At 40.6% G+C, this 23,957-nt stretch overlaps 1 protein-coding gene across 1 annotated transcript; it reads left to right on the forward strand.

The window, feature by feature from the left end:
* Nucleotides 1–1,328: 1,328 nt before the first annotated feature.
* On the forward strand, nucleotides 1,329–19,650 carry LOC109917502 (SRSF protein kinase 3-like; the record flags this gene model as incomplete). The annotated part of the gene is made up of 6 exons (XM_048592701.1): nucleotides 1,329–1,485; nucleotides 1,926–2,026; nucleotides 2,682–2,789; nucleotides 5,176–5,245; nucleotides 14,192–14,284; nucleotides 19,405–19,650. Coding segments are annotated over 6 exons (714 nt in total), but the record flags the coding sequence as incomplete, so codon positions are not given.
* Nucleotides 19,651–23,957: the final 4,307 nt, after the last annotated feature.

Genomic DNA, 23,957 nt, shown 5'->3' on the forward strand with positions numbered 1-23,957 from the left:
TGACAAACCTAGCTCACCACTTGCTCCAATTGACCTCCATATTGGATGCTGGAAACGGCGGCTTGGTGGCTCAGTGGTTAGCACTGCTGTCTCACAGTGCCAGGGAACTGGGTTCAATTCCAGCCTCAAGCAACTGTCTGTGTGGTGTTTGCACATTCTCCCTGTGTCTGTGTGCTCTGGTTTCCTCCCACAGTCCAAAGATATGCAGGTTAGGTGGATTGACCATGCTAAATGGCCCGTAGTGTCCAGGGATGTACAGGCTAGATGAATTAGCCACGGGAAATGCAGGGTTACAGGGATAGGGTAGGAAAGGGTGGATGTGGGTGAGATGCTCTTCAGAGGGTCGGTACAGACTCAATGTGCCAAATGGCCTGCTTCCACACTGTAAGGATTCTATGATTCTATAATCTCAGGGCACACTGCATGGGGACTAGCCACATGCACCTCACATCTGTGGACACTGGCATCCAATATGTGCCAGGCTCTAAGAATCCTCATGGCACATTTCCACTCCATTTACAGTATGTTTTTGCACTTTAATGCTGCCATTGTAATGCTGCAGCAAAGACACTGTGTGAGAGTGGCAGTGCTGGCTTGGGAATGGCACATGGCAAGATGGGACTGGGATAGGATGGAAGGGGCAACATGGGCAGGGTAGGTAGGTAATGAAGTGGGTTTGGCAAGATAAGACAAGAAACTTTGCTAGGTCTCAATGGAAAAACCCAAAACTCATCATAATCCAGACTTAGCCAAAAAGGGTAAGATACAGTGCGGGTTAACTCATCATTTACCGTTTGTTCTGTGCAAATATTTTGCTACATTTTCTCATAAAACAACGGAATTACACTTCAAAAGTCAATTATTAGTGTTGAAGTGCTTTGGGACAATCGGAAGAGTTGATAATCAGTAAAGAAATCAGAAGAGGCAGGAAAGTGGAGTTGAGGATTATTAAATCAGCCATGATCTCGTTGAATGGTGGAGCAGACTCAATGGGCCAAGTGGCCTACTTCTGTCGCTATATCTTATGGTGTTATGCTCTTATAAAACACTGTAGGAATGCATGTCCTTCCATCTTCTGAATAAAGTTAGCAAATTGTAAACACGGGCAGCTTCCTTCTCTTACCCAGAGTGCCATATGTGAGAAAGGATGCTAAAGCAATGCGGTTAGGGGGAGAAAAGTTAACTCTCAAAGAGTGACTTCTTTGCTCTTTCAAAGGTGTGATTTATAACTGATGATAAAATATTTAATCAGCTAATCACTCAGTTACAATTTATGATGCGCATCAAGTGCTTTGGCTGATTGGCTGCTCTTTCTTTGCTTGTGACAGGTTCTTCAAGGTCTTGACTATCTACACACAAAATGCAAAATCCTGCACACGGATATCAAACCAGAGAATATCCTTTTGTGTGTCAACGAACAATACCTCAGTCAATTGGCAGCTTCTGTACAACAGGAAGTGGGAGAAGCACCTCTGAGATTATCAGGTAATGACATTGAGAATTCCTTCTCAAGGGCGACTCAGGACAGGCAATAAATGTTGGCTAGCCAGTGACACCCATGTCTTATAAGTAAATAAAACAAAAGTTAACATTCCAAAAAAGGCATTTTGTCTGGCTTTCCCAAAAATGTAACTCATTCCAGGTTCTCAAAAATACACGATACTGGATTTAATTTGCTCCTTTGCTTTATAATGGGCAGCTTTTCATCAAACAAAACTACACTATATAGTTCCACAGGAAAGAATTTGTAGCTTTCAACTTCATTACATGTGCACATTGCTCAAAGTGTAGCCATTTATGGGTCAATGTTTTCCAAATGCCTCACAATTGCCAGGGACAAGACAAAAATGTTAAGAAATGTGCCAACCCTGAGCAGAGGTTTCAAATCTCCTTGAGTTGATTTGGATTTTTCTTGTGATTCACAGAGGTAATGCAAGCAAAGCAATCACTTGTAAACCCTTTGGACCCTAAACATGCTGAAAAAATAGGTGTGAAAATTGTGGACCTTGGAAGTGGCTGCTGGACGGTGAGTTCTGTTGGGATGCAGCATCACCGCGATGGTTTTGTAGCCCAAATGCTCAGTTACATAGCTGGAGGATACTGGACACTGGAAGTGTGCTTGAGCAAACTGTCATCCCTCTTCCTCCATCCTGTACTAATCACTTCTTCTATCCCCTCTTTCTAAAACAACGCACATTCTCCAATGCCTTGCCAAAGGACAGAAACCCATGCCAGAACAGTACAGTTCTGCAATGCTTTCATTAGTGACAGAAGATCCAAAGTCACTTTTCATTCCTTGAATGGCTACATGTGCTCAAAAATTTCTCGTGGTACATCTAATGCAATGGATTAGTAGCTTTATTTAATAGTATCCATGCAATAGCTTGCCTGGAATTGCTTCAAGGAATGTTACACAGAGAGCTTCATGAAATATCTTGTTGAAACTCGACTTGACCCATAAGTGGGTGATAATAAAGCTTAATCAGATTTGGATATCTATAATTCTACAAATTATCTGAACTCTTCACAAAATTCTAATATCCCTCCGAGGTGCAGCATTCATTATTCTGCACTGAGTACTTGGAGTGACTTACAATGTTATTGGAAAACCCTGTTTAGTGCCAAATAAATGAGATTTTTTTTGTAAGTTGTAAATCATTCTACTCTTGTCATTTTTCCAGTTTAAGCATGTTTCAGAGGAGATCCAAACCAGACAGTATCGTGCACTGGAGACTATCCTTGGAGCTGGCTATGGGTCCCCTGCTGACATATGGAGCACAGCCTGTATGGTAAGAAATGTGGTAACGCTTACAACTTTCTAATATCTGTGACATACCCTTTGACGATACTCAATTATGTGCAGCACAGGTGAGCTTACTGCAGCATAAATCAAATGGACCAGTAAGCAGTCATACCTGCCTCAGGCCTATTCTGAACCTAATACGCTCAGTAAATCTGGTTTGATTTGGTTTATTTATTGTCACGTGTATATTGTTGCAAAGTACAGTGAAAAGTGTTGTATAGTGTCGCCACTCTCTGGCGCCATCTTAAAACACGGAAAAAATAAACCAAAACATAGAATATAAAGGGACAACAACAGAGGTCACAAGGAGGCAGTCACCAGTTAGGACAAGGCAGTGTTGCTGCAGGGGGTGTTGGAAGCAAGGACAGGGTGGGCTGTCTCTCAGCAGTCATCAAGTCTCGTGTCTCTTGCTCAGGGACAGCAAGGGACAAACCCTTGCCCCTTCCCAATATGCTGCTGGCAAATCTGGTGTGTGGTGTAAAGCCTTTTAAGTGGCTACTCAGGTGTCTCAATTAATTTGCAGATGGGAATGGGATTTTTCCCACCAGAGGCCAGTTGGGAGAGTCAGAAAAGTGTTGAGCTCCCCAAACCACGCACCCTGCTCAATTGAATGGCCCATCTCTTTCTCCCCTCCTGGCTGGTGGTGGTGGTAGGAGGTTGGAGTTGGGGAGTGGATAGTAAATTACATTGAGTCAGCACAACTCAGAAGGATGGCAAAAACAGAAATTGCTGAAGAAACTCAGCGCGTCTAGCAGCATCTGTGGAGAGAAATCAGTCTTAACATTTTGGAGTCCAGTGACCCATCCTCAGGAAGACATTTGGCCCATCAAGTCCATGCCAAGTCCATGTGAGGTAAACATTAAACAAAAAAAAAGCAAAGAACTGCAGATGCTGGAAATCAGGAACTAAAAAAGAATCTGCTGAGAAAACTCAGCAAATCTGGCAGCATCTGTGGAGAGAGAAACAGAGTTAAGATTTCAGGCCCAATGACCCTTCTTCAGGACAGAAGGATCTGAAGAAGGGTCACTGGACCCAAAACATTAACTGTGCTTTCTCTTCATGTGAGGTAAACTTATCATCTCCATCTCTTCTTCTGTACAGATACTTCTTGAGATTTTGGACAGAGTGGATAGAAAGCAGCTGTTCCCCTTAGTTGAAGGGTCAATAACAAGGGGGAACACTTTTAAGATGAAATATTTAAAGGGGAGTTGAGAAAAATGTTTTTCACCCAGAGGGTGGGTCCAGAATCCACCGCCAGGGAGGGTTACAGATGTGGGGAACTCCATAATTTTTAAAAACTACTTGGTTGAGCACTTGAAATGTCATGACGTTAAAGGCTATGAGCTAAAGTGGGGCTAGAGTCATAGAGTTTTACAGCAAGGAAACAAACCCTTCAGTCCAACTTGTCCATGCCAATCAGATATCCTAAATTAATCTAGTCCCATTTGCCAGCATCTGGCCCATATCGCTCTAAACCCTTCCTATTCATTTACCCATCCAGATGCCTTTTAAATGTTATAATTGTACCTGCCTCCATCACTTCCTCTGGCAGTTCATTCCATGCATGCACCACCCTCTGCATGAAAAAGTTGCCCCTTAGGTCCCTTTTAAATCTTTCCCGTCTCACACAAAACCTATGCCCACTAGTTTTGGACTTCCCTACCGTGGGTAAAAGACCATGTCTATTTACCCTATCCATGCTCCTCATGATTTTATAAACTTCCATAGGGAGACTCCTCAGCCTCCGACACTCCAGGGAAAATAGCCCCAGCCTATTCAGCCTCTCTCTTTAGCTCAAACCCTCCAATACGGACAACATCCTTGTAAACTTTTTCTGAACGCTTTCAAGTTTCACAACATCTTTCCTACAACAGGGAGACCAGAATTGCACGCAGCATTCCAGAAGCGGCCTAACCAATGTCCTGTACAGCTGTAACAAGACTCAACTTCTATTCTCAGTGCACTGACTAATAAAGGCAAGCATTCCAAAGGCTTTCTTCACTACCTTGTCTACCTGTGACTCCACTTTCAAGGGGATTTAGTGTAGCTTTGGTAGCACAGATTTATTGGTTCTGTACTGCACTATTTGCTTCTATGATTCTTTAGACAAGCCCAATTTTGGTGAAGAAATTACAGAGAAAATCACTCAATGGAACAAATCTGTGAAGCAGTATTCCTTAACTTTTATGAAATAACATAATTCCCGTAATTACTTTTGCTGATCCTTCAGGCACTATGTCATTAATATTTGTCCAATTCTCCCCTCAGGGATTATCTTTAATGTTTTACAATCCAAAACTTATTGAACGTCAGATTTTATTCCATTAGTAATGCAAACAGGAATTGACAGAGGTCTCTTTTTACCTATGCAGGCATTTGAGCTGGCAACAGGCGAGTACCTATTTGACCCTCGATCTGGAAAGACTTTCACTCAAGATGAGGGTAAGGGAGCATCTTCTTATTCATAATTTGAAAATGAGGAACTGCAATTTCACTCGTGTTAAATTGGAAGTGATGGTCAGTCATCAGTGCAAAGTGTAGAATCCTGGGCGGGTGCCTCCCTGTCATAGGCATAATTTCACGATCAATGTGTTAAAATGGGCTTTTCACCACCCTCTTTTAGTATTCTTTGTTCCTCAGTGCTGGTAGGGGTTGAAGTGCAGCACTATATATGTTTTGGGAGGATGAAGAAATTGACTACCTTTTCCAGAAAGTTAAGAGGCCAACTTTGTGAATTGACTTTGACAGATCAGTCCTAATCTAATCTCACTGGCATGGTCTCTCTCTCTCTCTCTCCACAACCCTGTACCTTCTAGGTTCTTTCATGAAAGTAATTTCTCCCCATCAGCTGTGGTGTTCCAACATGTAACACACACTATCCTTGGGTAATAGAGGTGGTATAGAGTTGTACTTGACCATTCCATTCCAAAAGTGACCACTGAACTTGAGTAATACTGACATCCTCGTCAACATGTCTACCAAAACACTGATGAATTAGTTAATTATTTGTTTGAAAGTGTTGATATGGAATAGCTGCTACATTTGCATGAATAACAGGCATTGAAGTTGAAATGTAGTCCATTCCAAGAAGCACCTTGGCACATTTGGCATAATGCCCATTCATACACATAAACCAACAACTTATAAGCCTTTTCCTTAATTCTTTCGTGGGACATGAGCATCACTGGTAAAGGTAGCATTTGTTGCCCGTCCCTAATGGTCCTTGAACGGAGTAGCTTACTAGGCATTGCAGTCAGTGGTTAAAAGTCAACCATGTTGCTCTATTTCTCGATTTGCATGTAGGTCAGATCAGGCAAGACTTGCTTCCTTAAAGGACATTAATGATCTAGTTAGATTTTTATGGCAATTGTGGTCACCATTACTGAGAACAGCTTTCAATTCCAGATTTCATTATTTGAGGTTCCATCAGCTACTGCTCATTTGAACCCATGTCCCCAGAGTTTTAGTCTAGGCTTCTGGATTACTAATCCAGTGATATCACCACAATGCCTCAATCCACTACTCACACAATATACATCTAATGGGAATGTAGCAGAACATCCTGGCCTTCTCTGTATTTTCACATTAGGTTCGAAATGTAACTTGGAGAGCTAACCAGGATGGCTAGTATGGGAAATTAAACTATCAGTAATATAGTATAAACTATCAGTAATAAGAAGCAGACTCTGCTTCTTAAACTGTGTATATCATGAACATGGGAAATAAATTATTAACATTCTTCCTCAGTTTGGATGAAAAGTGTGGAAAATGTTAAATTCCCGAGGCACACGTGACTTGTTCTGTTTTAAGGAAGATTTTGCAAAACTGAGATACCCATCACTAACCCACATTGAATTGAATTCACAATCATACGTTTACACCACAAATAGGAACATTGGCCCAGTTACATATGATCCACAATTTATGCAGTTCCTTTGGGTCCAGCAGCCTAAAATTTGTCTGATTCTGCCAGTGAGATACCTATTTAGTTAATTATGGGATAGATTTATTTAGTATAAATGATCCAGTCAACAAGTAATCTAACCTACTGAGTTATGCAGGGACAAAATGAAGATTAACTCCCAAGAATTCTGGGGTGATATTCCTGCCTCAGCAATGCTTTCACATGAAGATAATTTCCAATAGCAAGAGGAAAAAAGTCAACTTGAGAATCACTTTGGTCCACTTTTTGAGGAACCATTCAGTAGTTACTTGCACAGCAGCACTAGCTGAGATTAGGTAGCACTGTTGACTTGAAGGATTGTACTGTATTGAAAGAAAGAGGGAAGAAGAAGAAAGGCCAGTTGATGAACAAAAATAGTTTGTGATATAAATAGAATAAATTAACATTAAGGGAGTAATTTTGTATGTTCTTCTCCTCGGATCTCTGAGTAGCAGTGAACATTTTAATTGTAATGCATCTGAAACATATATTCCAATATTACCAGCTGTGCCTGCCATTATAGTCCTGCTCCAGGAACAGGAACTCAGAATCAATTTCCTGTCGCGTACTTTTAATAATAAATATTATATCCCTTGTCTTGCCAGTCAACCTTTGGTGAGAGGTATGAATGTTGTGTGCAATGAGTAACTTAACTGTGCAATATTGTAATCAGGCTGACTTGATTACCCTCAAACTTGCTTTTACTATCTTGCTATTCTCTATCTTATTATCTATGTCTTCTGCCTTGTCACAGCTCAGGCTGACAACAATTTCCCAGTGTCATATTAGTGATGCTGGCTTACTTGCCACCATATGAAATCTGACCTTCCACCTCCAGGTCAGTGGATCCTACACGTGTACACACTAACACGTGTGCACATACACACCCTGACATGCCAAACATGCATCGATAAAGTTAGCAAACAAGCCAACTGAATCATTATTTTCCCAACTCACTGTGTAACTGGACTTCTTCAATTACAAATTTCAGGTATGTTCAGTGCATCTCAGTCTGGTATAGATTTTGTCTTTTGCTCAGCGTTCTACTTTCTGGAGATGCTATTTCTTATTTCATTTTCTGTCAGTAAATTATGTCAAATTTTCATAAAATCATTTAACTTTGGCATGATCTGCCTGTGGTCTTAGTAACTCTGGTTCCAGAGCTGACAATGGTATTTCCTAATCATGATAGAGTGATCAATGTTTATCGCTTTGGACAGAAGCTGTCTGCCTGCTCTTGGCATTGCTGGTAAGGACTTTTAGGTTTCTGGATGTCAGCATTGCTTCAGCTTTTACATATGGTTTGTCTGCTGCTTTATCTTTGTCACTATGACACCTACTGACACTTTAAGAATTTTTGTCATGTAGTACTCCTCACGGTGACTGCACTGTCACACTATTTCCCTCCTTGGCAATGATAGTGTACAGCTTGGGGTAAAATATTGTATCCGTCTTCCTCAGACAGTACTTCATCACCTGGCATCACATCAGGTGGTCTAGTTTCTTTCCTGTAGTCCCTACAAAACTTTGAAGCAGTATTTTTTTCAGAACCACCATCATAAACCTCCTTATCAACATTGACATTCCTCAGCCCTGGTATCTAGGAGTGTCTTTTGAGTCCAAATAACAATTCAGTTGGCTTTTTCCCATCATTATGTGAAGAGTTAATCTATACATGGCCATATATGACAGCAATGCCTCCTTACAATCTTTGTCTTCAACCTGAATAATCCTCATCCATGTCCTTAAGGATGGGTTTGGTGGTTCCACGTCCGAGTTTGCCTATGGCTCTTTAGGGGTTGCTTTGTGAGGTTGACTTGCTTGTAATCTTCTAATGGTCTATGAAATCTATTGTGGTATATTGTGTGAATACAGAGTGACTGGCAGACCATTGTTACAATAATTTCAATTTTAATCAGGTTTATTGTCACATGTACTCACATGAGAACAGTGAAAAGTTTACAAGTCGCTACTTACGGCACCATCTTAGGTACAAAGGTACCTAGGTGCAGAATCTTAGGTACAAAGCAGAAAAATAAGGAAAACAAAGTTAAAAAGTTAAACATTGCAGTATTTCTGGAAAAACAAGGAAACACAGTTAACAGTTCAACGCCACAGTCCATAAGCACCTGGTCATCACAAGGGCTCGACCTCCCCAATTTCGGGCTTGACCTCACACCCACTGATCCTGCGGGCTGCCTGCTCTCATTGCCTTGTAGCCTGTCCCTGCTCCCGCTGCCACCCTGAGCTGCCTATCCTGCTCTGGCCGCTGGCCTTGACTGTAACCTTCCTCTTCCTGTCAGTACCATATGCTCTCCCTTTTAAACGTGTTATCTGTGTTTTTGTTTGTGTGATGTTGTGTTTTTTTTTCTCTCAGGGTTAGCTAGCAATTACATTCTTATTTCTTTCACTCAAGACAGAACCTTCCTTTATTTTGAACATTAACTACATTTTAGTTGAAGTGCGATAGCTGCATTCTAAAAGAAAGTAAAAAAAAATGGTTGTGACCAATCATGGGGAGAGGTTAAAAGAAAGGAGCTGAATCGTTCCTCATCACCATGGTTATAACATCATGCCTCATAACTATTTCAGTTGATGCAAACACCATTTTCTCTGCTGATGTGGACTTCATCACAACATGCTTGTAGTAACAGCTGTAGGAGTCAATCACCTCTAGCATCGACTCTTTTAATGGAAATGGACATAATAATTCAACTGCTGCATTAATAGTGTGTAATAGTGTGCTGTTTACTGGTTTGGGTGGATTGGGTCTGCTGACAAGTTTACATCTATGACATGTTTTGACAGATTGCTCTGCATCTTTCTCCATGCCTGGTTTACCATACTTTGGTTTATAAGTTTTGCTTCCGACAAACCACTCACAAGTGATCCTTGTGAACTAGCGTCACCAGTTTAGGCTTAGACTTTTGTGACACGCACAAGTCCACTGGTTCTGAGAAGACATTACCCAATTTTGCACGGTTCATCACACATAGCAGTCAATTCCTTGAATAGGCAACTCTCCCAGTTTTCAGCTCAAATTCTCATTCAGTTGTCAACTCCAGATGTTTTTCTGATTCTCTTTCAATTGCTCTGGGTGAAATTAGGCAGGAAATTAAGCAAGAGCTATCACAAACTGTACAAGTGATTCAGTTTCCTTCTGCTTGTTTGATCTTCCTTTGGAGGTTATGACAGCAGGTCAATGATGTTCATCTTTCCAGTAATAAACATGCACAGCTGAAGTGTAAAACCCCATCTTCCAATTCTGGCACACGGCAAGATTCCAGCTGAAAAAAAATCATCTCTCGTGGTTTGTGATGAGTCGGTAATGCAAACCTGATGCTGAACCAGTACACATGGCATCTTGCACACCCAAATTAATTCTAGACCCTCTTGCTCTGTCTGAGACTATTGCCTCTCCACGTGTGTCAGAGATCTGCTCGCATAAGCAATAGTTACCAGGCCTTCAATGTACATCTGTACCAGCACTATTCCTAATCTTACTGGACTAGTATCTGCCATGTCTGTAATTGATGCATTTGCATCATTAGGATTTGAGCATTTGTCTACCTGCTTGTTGAAGCTTTGAAAGCAACCACCTTTCATTCTTTCTGTCAACTTTCACAATGGTTCAGTGGAGTTTGAAATGTACCTTGATTTATGGTTCACCAGCCCCAGAATTCTCACCTCACAGGTATTTTGAGAGTCATGTGCCCATCTGGATTTATTCAGCCGCTCGCAGGTTTATGCCCATGAATGCTAGCTCCGTCACACCCAGCAGGCTCTTATCTGCCTTTACCAAATACCCTGCCGACTGCAATCTAGCTAATATTAATTTCAGCCTGTCAATGTGTTCCTCACTATTGGCTTCATGAAACAGATGTTATCTGAGACATTAGCTTTCCTGGAATCCCAAGTATTACTTGATAGATTTTGGGAAATTTCTGGTTCCGCACTGATGCCACGTCGCAATCTTTTATATCAGTAAAGTCCACAATGAGTGACAAAAAGTTGTCACCTTCCAAGAAACAGGATGAAACTGGCTGGTGTAATCCTCATTTTAAGTCTAATTTGGAAAATACTTTGCTTGTTGACATTTTCTGAAATCGTTTTTCACAGTGGGAGTTGGGTAACTTTCTTCCATTGTCATTCCATTCACCTGTTACATAAGAACAATAACAACTGCAATAGGGTTCATCCATGGTGTTGGTCCATCAACTGAGTTCAAGGTGCCTTCGTCAACCAGTTCCTTGATCTATCCATCGACTTTGCCTCTCAGATCAAAAGGTGTTCTGCGTACAAACTGAGCTACAGGGTTCACATTCTCATCTCATCACTTAGTGACTGTGTAACTTCTAAACTGGTCCAGATTTCTTTCTTAGCTTTGCATAGGACTTCACAGAATTCATATTGAATGTGACGTATAGCACCCCAAGGCTTGGGCAGTTTCTATACCGAAGAGAGATTCATTATTTTCTTTGATTACTACAAATTCTGTCTCTACATTCTGATCTCCAGTTCTCACGTCCTCGGGGAAACATCTAATGGTTTGAAGAGTTGTTTTTGACGTGTGAGGATAGAACTTTCAGATTTTCAAGATTTGCATTTAATTTTCCTTGTCTTCACCTCCTCCCACAGTGCTCTGTTAACGATGTTACTGTCTCTGCCATAATCTACAATAATGTTCAAACCCACATCACCAACAATACTGGAACATTCCCTGGATTGCTTTCATTGACAGAAAACATGTATCGATAGTTCTATTAATGTCCTCACTCTCTGCATCAGCTTCAATTCACCTCACAAGTATCATATCTTTTCCCTTTACATTGTTTGCCGGGCTTCCACTCTCTTTAGCTTTGCTTCTGCACTTCTTCGCAAAGTGGTCTTTGCCCCAAAATGTGTGCATATTTTTGCCTTGGCAGAGCAGCAGCCATCTTTTGCATATTGTCTCAAATTGCCACATCTGAAACACTCTCTATCAGTCTTTTGTTGCTTGTATTTGTGCATACCTGGATTCTATTATGTTACTCAGCTCACTTCAGCATTTGCTGTGCCACTGGCAGAGGTGAGGCCAGGTTTTGTGCTTTGAAATTGTCTATCCACTGCTTCCAATGTAGTTACTATTTTCAAAGTGTCATCCAATGCTAATTAACCTCCTCATTCCAGGAGCTTGCACCTCAGGTTGTCATAACTGCAATGTTCGATCACCTGATCCATTATCCAATTATTCAGATCCATCAAAATATAATCATATCCATCAAATACTTGTCTCAAACAAGTCACAAATTCAATTACTAATGCTCTTGTTTTGTTTCATCTGCAAGAAAGTATGTCTTTGGAATGATCCTTCTTGGCTTTCACTACACATTCATAAGCAGCCTTTGCTCCACTGTCAGTCAATGCTTTGAAAGCTTCCTTCATTGAAGCCCCTGCATTGAACAGCAGTAAGGCTTTCTGCACCATTGTTGCCGCTCACAGACAGCAACTGTCAGCACACACTTCAAACTTCTCCAGTCATGCTCTCTGTTTCATGTTAACAGGACTGGAAATCACCCATGGGATCAAATAGCTGAATTCCTCAGATTGCAGACATATCAGCTCCAGCAAATGCCCTGCCACAAGCTTAAATACTTTCATGCTTATAAAATCTCTACAGTGTGGATGCAGGCCATTTGCCTATTATGCCCACACCGAACCTCGAAAGGGCATCCCACCTAGCCCCATCCCCCTACCCTAAACCTGTAACCCTGCATTTCCTATGTCTAACGCACCAAGCTTGCACATCCCTGAACACTATGGGCAATTTAGCATGGCCAATCCACCTAAACCGCACATCTTTGGACTGTGGGAGTAAACCAGAACACCCAGAGGAAACCAATGCAGAAACGTGAAGAATGTGCAAACTCCACACAGATAATCGCCCAAAGGTGGAATTAAACCCAGGTCCCTGGTGCTGTGAAACAGCAGTGCTAACCACTGAGCCACAATATGTCGCCCTGTTGCTAATGTCACTTCCCAAGCTAAAAGAACAATATTCAAAGTCACAAATCCAACTGCAGGTGTCACATTATTCAGACTGCCATGCTGACTAAATGCTCAACATGTGTTATCTGGCCTTCCATCTCATGTCAGGTGACCCCTCAGTAGTATCCAATAATTGAACAAACTTGGGAAAACAAACACACATACACACACACACACACACACACACCATTATTATCTAAGTTTGTCTAAGTTTCATTTTTCTGTCTCTTGATGCCATTGACTGGGAGAACAAAGCACGTCCTGATCCATCAAGGAGCAAGCCACAATGAGGCTGCAAAGTGGTATGATAACAGCAAAGGAAAGGGAAGGGAGACAACCTGGGGTCATGAGTTCCGTTTCCCTTCATAACAATGTGCCCCTCACCCCCACCACTGCAGACAAACGTATGAATCCAAAATTCAGCTTCTCCTCCATCTGAGGACTTATTTAGCCTGACCGTCAACCTTGATTCCAAAGCACCACAATAACATGTCAGTCAAGATGTTTGTTGCTTTCTCGCCTACTCCTCACTCTGATCATTCTTTTCCTGTCTGTCAGTTTCCACAGCAGTTCAATATTTCTCTATCACATACTCTTCTCTCTGGAGCTAAAACTTCCAGGATTTTTGGAGGGTAGGTTTGTTGTGGAGTGTCTGGGGGTCTAGCTCACGCAGGGAAGGTTTGTTAATTTTGGATTGGTCTTTGGGCCAAGTAGGGTTCCACTGTTTCCAATCTATTGGAATTCTTGGCATATGTTAAAGACAGGATCAAAATACATTCGGTCCCATATTCCCTCCATTTACACTGGACACGGGATACCTAGAGCAGAGTACCAAAACCACCTGAAGAAGGCAATGTGAAATGCATAAAATGTTGAAGCAATGCTGACTAGATTAATTTAGGATATCTGGTCGGCATGGCAAATTGGACTGAAGGATCTGATTCCATGCTGGACATCTCTTTTAGTCTATTTCTTTAATGCAGTGGGGACGTGCAGGCTTGCTGGTAAAATGGAACGGAATGGTAAAAAGAACCCAAACTCACGGTGACATTAAAGCACAAGACAGAAGACCCAAGGCCCATGCAGGAATTTTGGGCCCTTGTCCTTGGCTGTTTACAATTTATTTTTTGACATTTTTGGTGTCTGACTTATAGCTGTGCACTCTCTCACTCTACACATACACCACTTCTCTACCACATGCACTGGCACAGACTGATACATTGATTTGAGCAATGAGTACCCTGCCTATAGTTATTTTACAAATGGAATTTAGTGAATCCACCTACTCATGCATAGACAGGTTAACAGTTAAATAGTTTTTATAAGATTTGCTCTAAGGCACTTTACTCTATCATGTAAATAGATGTTGTTTTCCTTTATTTTTCATTATTCATCTTCCATTCCTTCTTCCGTTACAGACCATGTTGCACATATTATTGAACTGCTGGGGAGAATCCCATTGAATTGTGCATTATCTGGAAAGTACTCCAAAGAATTTTTCAACCTGAAAGGTATAGTAACAAATCATATAAATCCTGAACTGTGTTAAGTACAAATTATTATCTGTAAAGTCTATAATTCTCTAACATCATACTTTAAAGTTTCCTCGATAAACTAGTGCATTAGTCTTAGTTTGACCATGGCTGGGCTCAAGTATCTCTTTACCCAGTTTGTGCACGTAATTTCACACCTCCTTACCTAAGTAACATTGAGATGAATTTTAACATCTGCTGTATCAGGCGTAACTGGTTATCTGAGAAAAGACCAGAGATCAAGTCTGGGATCTTCTGGTGTCACTCAGTACCACACCACACCATAGAGAGTGCCTGCTTTTTACTGTATATGTCTAAGCACCAATTGGCTAGCACACAACTGATTAATTTCTGCAAGGAGTCTCGAAACTCTCCATGTGCCAAAGCCTCAGCTGGGAAACATTTCTCATTTCAACTTCCAGGAATACCCACCACAGCTTCATCCAGTCTAATTTATTTTTCGGGTTATATCTCTAGGTCAGTTGCCTCTGAGACTCATTTGACTTTGTAAACTTTCTTTTACTTTTTTATAAACTCACATTATGACACACCTCAGTGGCCATCACATCGTGAGTTTGTGAACTCAGACCTTCAGGTCCAAAGGTAGTGCAAGGTAGTTAACAATAATGAGAAAGAAGTGTTTTTAAAAACAGGGATTTACCAGGATGCTACGTAATTTCAAAGCAAGGAACTTGATACCTATTGTGAACTCTGTTTCTTGCGGCTATGGGTTCCTGCAATGGGTTGTGCAGATAATCAAGAGCGAAGGAGTTGTTTACAAGTGGTGCTGATAGATTCCCAGCTAACTGAGCAGGTTGGAAACTGAAACAAGTTGCAGAGGCACAGACACAGATAGAGAGACACACACACACACACACACACACACACAAGGATTACAGTTAAAGTTAGGTTTACGATTAGGATTAGGGTTAGGGTAAGGATTAGGATTAGGGTTACAGTTAAGGTTAGGGTCAGAATTAGGGTTAGGTTTAGTGTTAAGGTTAGGGGTAGGGTTCGGGTTAAGGTTAAACCTAAACCTAATCCTCACACTATCTCCTAACAGAAGCTTTTGTTCCCAGCTTTAAAAAAATACCTCAGTTTAAACTTTAAAAAGTTACTTTTCCTTTGATTTGTTTTAATTTGATTTTATTTGATTTATTATTGACAGATGTACTGTGATAGAACAAAGAACATAGAACAGTACAGCAAAGTACAGGCCCTTCGGCCAACGATGCTGTGTCGACCTATTAAGATACAGTGAAAAGTTTTCTTTTACGTGCTATCCAGGCAAGTCATACCTTTCATATGTAAAACAGGGTAAAAGAACAGAATGCAGAATATAGTTACAGAGATAGGTGCAAGAAAGATCAACTCTAATACAGATCCGTTCAAAAGTCAGCAGGGAGAAAGCTATTCTTGAAACTGTTGGTGCGTGTTTTCAAATTTTTTGCTTCTGCCCGATGGAAAGGTTTAGAAGAGAGTATGACCAGGGTGGAAGGGGTCTTTAATTATGTTGGCTGCTTTCCCGAGGCAGCAAGAAGTATAAACGGAGTCAGTGGATGGAAGACTGGCTGCAGTTGCTATGAGCTGTGACTTTTAAATTAATAAATCAAAGATATTTTCCAAGTGAATCACTCATTCTGTAAGCTTACAAACCAGTGGAAGTTTCCAGAGAAAGATAACTCAACAGCAAGGCCAAAGAAGTTTCATTTCAACATTGATCAGGAAGCAAAAGTGACTGAACTGACTTTCTAGTGTTTTTCTCCTCCAGCAATAATCTATTTTCCCTATTTATTTGTTTGTGTCAGTGTGTAAGAGTGGCTTTATAAAAGAATTAGAATCATAGAATCCCTGCAGTGCAGAAAGAGGCCATTTGGCCCATCCAGTCTGTACCAACCTTCTGAACAGCATTCCACCCAGACCGTCCCCCTCCACCCTATCCCAGTAACCCCACATTTACCATGGCTAATCCACCTACCTTGCACATCCCTGGACATTATGGGAAATTTAGCATGGCCAATCCACCGAAGCTGCACATCTTTGGGCTTGGGGAGGAAACCAGAGCACCCGGAGGAAACCCACACAGAGACAGGGAGAACATGTAAACTCCACACAGACAGTTGCAAGAAGCTAGAATTGACCCAGGTCCCTGGTGCTGTGAGACAGCAGTGCTAACCACTGTTTTAGTTTTAGTTAGAATTGCTCCATGCCAACGTTTATATCTGTTTACATGCATCTATAGACAAATTACTATAATAAGTAATAATTCATGTTTTGTACTTGAAACAAAACATTAACATTTGGGACATCTGGTAGGGCATGATTTATGGCTACTACCCCATTGGGTCATAATAAATGTCGAGGTACTGTTGGCAGGAATGGATTGGATTGGATTGGATTGGATTGGAAATACTGGCAACAAGGATTTGGCTGTGGTATCGTTAAATAATATTGATTGAGAAAAACATCAGGTTCTGTACTGCACTTGGGGGTCATTTTGCTCCGTTGGCTTGATAGCTCATTTGCAATGCAGAGTAACTCCAACAGAGCGGGTTATATCATCTGAGGTTACAATGATGGTCCTTCCTTCTCATCTTCTGTACTTGCCTGAGGCGTAGAGACCTGTAGGTTAAACCACCAGCAGTTGTCTCTTTCAGAGCAGCCCTATGGTCTAGTAGGACTGTGGCAACTTTACCTTTAATGCATTGCACTGGAAACAGCAAAAGATTTCCTGAAGCTGCAGAATTACCACTAGCAGTCTTAAATGACATTTCAAAACCAAGGTCAACTGACTTGTCAGGTAAACTGGAGGTAGCATTGCCTAAAAGGGCAGAGATAGTAGTGTGACTAACATGGCAATTGGGTTCAAATGAAATACAAAATAGAGTCATAGAGTCATACATAGGCATAGACCATAGAACATACAGCACTGAAACAGACCCTTCAGTCCAACTCATCTATGCCAACCAAGTTTCCCAAACTAAACCAGTCCTTTTTAAACTGTGTGCGGCCCATATCCCTCTAAACCTTTCCTCTTCGTGTATCTGTCCTAATGTCTTTTACATTTTGTAACTAAAGCTGCATCCACCACTTCCTCTAGCAGTTCATTCCATATACGAACCACCTTCTGTGTGAACAAGTTACCCCTTGGGTCCCTTTTAAATCTTTCTCCTCTCACCTTAAAAATATACACCCTAGTTTTGAACTCCCCCACCCTGAGGAAAAGACCTTCACTATTCGCATATCTATGCCTCTCATGATTATATAAACCCATATGAGAAGTACTTCAGGTAGTGAAATGTTGGCATCAAGTGAAATCAGGTGAAATTCAATTTCAGTTCAGGCAGCTTGAGTATGAGGAGAGACTTGAAAAAAAACTGGAGATGGAATTCCAAAAGCAAAGAGAAAGAAGGCAAGAGAGAGAAAACAATGAAGGAAAGGGCGGAGAAGGAGAAGGAAAGACAAGAAGAGAAGGAAAGGAAAATGGAATTTAAAAGAATGGAAATGAGAAAACCAGAATTAGAATTGCAAAAAGAAGAACAAGTGAGAGAATATGGGTATAAGTTGAGACTGGAGATGTCAGATGCTGATGGGGAGAACTTGTGTCGCAATTTGAGGTCCAGTAAGGAAGTACTTTAAGTTTGTACAGGCCGTTCTGTAATTTGAGGGAAAGGATATGGAGTCATTCTTTACATCATTTGAAAAACTGGCTAGGCAAATGAATTGAACAGAAAAGGACTGGCCATTGTTTATGAAGAGGACGTTGACAGGTAAAGCACAGGAAATTTATCCGTCACTGGCAGAAAAGGTTTCTCAGAATTATAATTTGTGATTAAAGCTTACTGGATGCATATGAATTAGTGTGTGAAGCATATAGGCAAAAATTTTGGAATTTAAGGAAGCAAAAATGAATTTGAAAGGGTTAAGTAAAATAGTTTTAACAAGTGGATAAAGTCATTATAAGGTAAACTACATCTGAAGCTCTCAGAGCAGTTATTCTCTTAGAGGAATTTAAAACATTAAAAAATTCAGAAACCCTCTGTAATAAAAACTCACATTGAAGATCAAACAGTTACACCTGTTCGATAGACGCAATTAATGAATGACAATTATGAACAGATCCAAAAAACTAAACCTTTTTTCTGTCACCCTCATAAATTCAAAGAAATAGAAAACAAAAAAATTAATGGGAGGCAAATAGCCAGGATAGGTATTGGGAATACCCCAAGGTCTTCTCCTTAGGTAAAAATCAGAAGCCAAGACGTTTCTATTGTAAATGAGGTGGGAAACATTTGTTTGGAATACTGGAAGCTGAAAGAGAAACAATGGGACTTGTTGGAGTTTGTAAGAATTAGTCTGGAATGAAAGCTGGGCAGGAAAAGGCCATAGATCAGACTGTAGCTTTAACTGGAATAGTAGGGACGTTACTACTGCATCACAAGACCCAAAGATCTTTTGCTACTTTAAACAATCCAAAATCAGTAGTCCCCATCCTACCTTATGTGTTTGCATGCATCGCAAAGCCGGACGTTGTGTTATTATCTCTTTAAAGGTTGACATCTCCAGCAATATGGCATCTTCTCATGGAGCTTCTGTAATGGGCTTTGGACCACACCCTTTTGACGCAGAGAAACACACTGAACCAATTTGATGCTTGTAGGTGGAAAATGTGCAAGACATTTGCATCAGCAAAATCTCTCCTACTGATTAAGACCTTGCAAAACATATTCTCTCATAAATGGTCTGAGTATCTTAAGTTTGGAATGTGTTTATGAGGTCCAATAACTCTTTATAAATTAACTTGACATGAAATGTCTCCTGATTTTTCTGGTGGATTTACATCCAGTTATCCCTTCCCATCTCCCTTTGGGTAATCACCTAATAAATCATCATTATAGGGCTATTAGGGGTTAGGAACTTACCATGAGATAAAAGTTAACATCACTGGACTCCCAATGTCAAGCTTTATCAAAGTAATAAAAATAAGATAATGTTGACTAGGAACAGAAAGGCAGCAAGTGAACGTCCACTTGCAATTGTATAAAATTGAATCAACACTACACAAAACATATTAACCTTAGTTCTGTTTCTGTTCTCAGGTGAGCTACGTCATATCAAGACACTAAGACACTGGGGATTGTACGATGTCCTTGTAGAGAAATATGAGTTCCCCTTGGCAGATGCAGCTATATTTTCAGATTTTCTTCATCAAATGCTCAAGTTTATACCAGAAGAACGGGCAACTGCAGCAGAATGCCTCCAACACCCATGGCTGGTGATTTAGGTCCCTGAAAACCTTTTCTTTCCTTTTCTCAGAGATAGTAAGAACTGCCAATGCTGGAGTCAGGGATAGCACAGTGTGGAGCTGGAGGGACCCTTCTTCAGAAATGGGGGAGGGGTAAGGGAGCTCTGAAATATTTCTGAAGAAGGGTCCCGACCCAAAAGTCAGCTTTCCTGCCCCTCTGATGCTACCTGGCCTGCTGTGTTCCTCCAGCACCACACGGTGTTATCTCTTTCTATTATCTGCTGTAATAAAGGTATAACTTTCTACTGGGTACGGAAGTTGCTGGGTAATTGAGGATCTGCAGCATTTGGTCCAATGTGTTCTGTTCAAAGATATCCTCAAGACTTTGGAATGAAATCAAATAAATACAATCTCAAAATAAAATGTAAATAATGAAATAGTCTTTTGAGTGAGGCGATGGCTCATTCAAGGCTTTGTCATGTGAATATAGTGCTTGATAAATCCATTATGGATGATATGATCCTGATTGATGGTAATACTGGCCAAGTCAGATTCTAGTGATTTACCATAAGTTTATTACATACAAAAAGAAATCAAAATGCATTTATGCAAAACAATAAATATTTGCCACAATTATATTACAAATATCAAAAATAAAGGTTCAACACTTTAACCCTCACAACAACCTTACAGATAGTCAAACCTCAGTGAAAAGTAACCCTATTTACACTTTAAAGTTGCTTGTTCAGTTGGCATCATTGTACTTAGATAATTTTTGGCTGTTGTTGCATTCATACTATGCTATTTTCTTTAGTTAATATATCCTAAGGAGACCATTAAAGAAACTACTAGCATGATCAACTTACTTTTAACCTATTTTGTAAATTCTTGCATTCAATACTCTTTAGAATGTTTTCCTGTCTGACACCTTAAAACCTTCCATTTCTGGAACCTTCCTTTTCTAACTTCTAAGCCACTCAGGTCTTCTTTTCTCCTGGATGACTATTTTGGAGACTGCTAAACTGCATCACTGATGTTACAGGCTTTACTTTTATTCACTCAAGGATGTAGGCACCACTCCCTAAATGCCCTTGAGAGGGTGGTGTTGAGCTGCTTTCCTGAACCATTGCAGTCCATTTGCTGAAGGGAGATCCATAATGTCGTTGGGGAGGGTGTTCCAGAATTCTGACCCAGTGATGCTGAAGGAGCAGTGGTATATTTCCAAGTCAGGGTAGTGAATGGCTCTGGGGGTTCGGGGTCAGGAAGGCGGGGGGGGGGGGGGGGGGGGGGGGGGGGGGGTGGATCTTGCAAGTGGTGGTGGTCCCATGTATCTGCTGCCCTTGTCTCTCGAGATGATAGTAGCCGTGGATTTGGAAGGTGTTGTCTAGTAAACCTGGGGAATTCCTACAGTATATCTTGTAGATGGTACATACTGCAGCTACTGTGTGCCACTGGTGGAGGGAGTGAGTTTTGTGGACGTGGTGCCAATCAACGGGGTTATTTTGTCCTGATGGTATCAAGCTTTTCGAGTACTGTTGGAGCTGCACTTATCCAGGCAAATGGGGAATATTCCATCACAATCATGACTTGTGCCTTATGGATGGTTGTCAGCCTTCATAGAATTAGGAGGGGAGTTATTCACCATAGGATTCCTCGTATCTGACATCTTGAGGCTACGGTATTTATATGATTAGTCTGGTTCAGTTTCTGGTCAATGGTAACCCCCAGGATATTTCTTTGTTAATGGTCTGCTTTGTGCTCTGAAAGAAAACTACACATTCATTGACCTTCTGGGTGGTTCTGTTTCTTTCTGAAAGGCAACATATTTCTGTCTTCATCTTGTTGTGCCATAGGACACTTTCTTCAGGGCAATTGCCCAATATTTTTCTCTCTTTTGCACTAGTTTTTAAAAGCACCAAACTATTCACATTAAGCATTTTTAAAGCCTTATTTAAATGCAAGTAAACAAATTTCTAGAGTACCTGCATTTATCTCAGAACTCAAAAACTAAACTAAAACTATGTCTCCCCTCCCCTTAACCTACATGACACAGTCATTCAATTCAAACTTAAAGCTACACATGGTTCCATTCACTGTAGAATAAGTTTCCAAATAATAATAAATGAAACATCCATCACACAAATAATAGAGGTTTTCTTCCCCTGTATTTTTAAATATGAGACACAAATCTTGGTGGTGGTGCTCAGCACCTGCATAGTGATAGGAACCTGTGGAGAAGCTTGGGTGTAGACATGGTTCCAAAGAAAAGTCATCATAGAATTATGGAGGCACTTTATCACAGAATCCCTACAGTGCGGAAAGAGGCCATTTGGCCCATCGAGTCTCCACCAACCATCTGAACAGCATCTCACCCAAACCCAACCCCTACCCTATCCCCTTAACTTTGCATTTACCATGGCTGATCCACCTAACCTGCACATCCCTGGACACTCTGGACAGTTTGGCATGGCCAATCCATCTAACCTGCATATTTTGGACTCAAAATGTTAACTTGTTGTTGTTGCAAGTTGTTGATAAAATCTGACTAACTGGATGTGATCCCTTTGATTCCAGGCACTGTAGATTGTACTGAGTTGAGTTCTTTCTGATCTGATGTTTTTCATATTGACAGGCGACTTGGTTAGGACTGATTCTGTCTCTACATGTTCAAAGGTCTAAGTCCTTGAAAATGTATAAAAAATTTGTCAAAGCTTTCTGAAAATAAGTTGGGTTTTTATTTCTTAAGAACAGACATATGCTGCATCTTCCTCCCACACATTGGTTAATTATTCATTCAAGAACAAAAATGCTAAAGAGATATGAAAATCTAAGGAAAATAACTAGGATTCTGCCCTAGAAATTAAGTGCTGGTATCTGCAATTGAAAATGGAAGGAAATGACCTTGGCAAGGGAGAGAATTAAATAGAATTACATAGAAACATAGGACAGAAACAGGGATACTATCCAATGTTGATGCCTGGTTCATCACATTGAAAAGTTATTTAATGTCTTTCTTTAATATTAAGACAGGGTCTGTGGAGTGAGAGAGAAACAAAGTCAACATTTTGAGTCTGATAGGTGCAGGTTAGATGGATAGGCCATGCCAAATTGTCTGGAGTGTCCATAGATGTGCAGGTTAGGTGGATCAGCTATGGTAAATGCAAGGTTAAGGGGATAGAGTAAGGGGGCTGGCTTTGGGTGAGATGCCGGGGGTGGATATTAATTTTCTGGGCACATATATAAAGAGAATACCTGTAACACTGACCGTGAGATGAGAGGGGTAAGACCGAGCAAATCAATAAGCATTCTTCACAAGAAGAAAAGATACATATCTCTTGATTTCAAACTCACTAACTAACTTGGAATCTATTAACACTCAACAGATGTGTGCTTGTATTTGTACTTCACATTAGCCTCCTCCCAATTCTCTTCATAGTCCACCTTCAACATTTCTTTTATTCTTTTCTCCCTTTGTGTTCAGCTAGATTTTCATTAAGTGCATTTATACTCTTTTCCTCAATTACTCCTGTGGAAGCAAGCACCATATTCTTCACTCTCTTTGGGTAAAAAATATATTCTGAATTAATTAATGGTAACAATCTAAAATTTATGGCCCCTAGTTTTAGCTTCCAACACCTTCTCTATGTGTATAACCATTTCACAATTTCACGACTGCTGTTTGGGTCATCTCTCAGCTATCGGTTGGTTTGCGTGGTGGATTGGAACATTGTGCCTCACCCATGATGAAGGTTTAGTGTGTCATTGTGTGAGTCTTTTTGTGAGACAATGTCCAGGATTATCTCGCTGTGAAATAACTTGGGATGTCTGGTTGCCTCAACAAAATAAGTGAAAAATCAGTTTATTAAGGACAGGACTTGACTAGTACAGTTATTGTTGAATAGAACAGGACAGATAATTTGACTTATCCCTATTATTCAGATGTGTATTGAATGCCAAAGCAGCCAGGAATTAAAAACACTCTGGATTATGACAGTTGGCCTTTGGCAATACGGCTTACTTTGCACAGTGTACGATAAATGATGCATGCTGTAATGGCAAACATTAATTATTGAAAGAATGCAGTACATCAGTTAAAGAGTTAAGCTTCTTTATTCAGGGGAGAAGGGGAGATAGAGAGGACTTTGCTCATATGGGACCAGCAAGTGATAAAATAAGAAAATGCTGGACATACATCTCTGAAGAAAGGTCATCAAACTGAAACATTAACTCTTTTTGTCTACTGCAGATCCTGCCAAACCTGCTATTTCCAACATTTTAAGTCTATATCTCAAATTTCCAGCATCCCAGTACTTTGCTCTTGCATTAATGGATCCCTTTTGTTGTTCAATTGTAATTCAGTATCCAAAGACTGAATCGTCTTGCTAAAGGAACAAGATGAAAGCAGGG

This window comes from Rhincodon typus, unplaced genomic scaffold (assembly GCF_021869965.1).
Source record: "Rhincodon typus isolate 14 unplaced genomic scaffold, sRhiTyp1.1 hic_rhity00001685, whole genome shotgun sequence".
Taxonomy (NCBI): Eukaryota; Metazoa; Chordata; class Chondrichthyes; order Orectolobiformes; family Rhincodontidae; genus Rhincodon; species Rhincodon typus.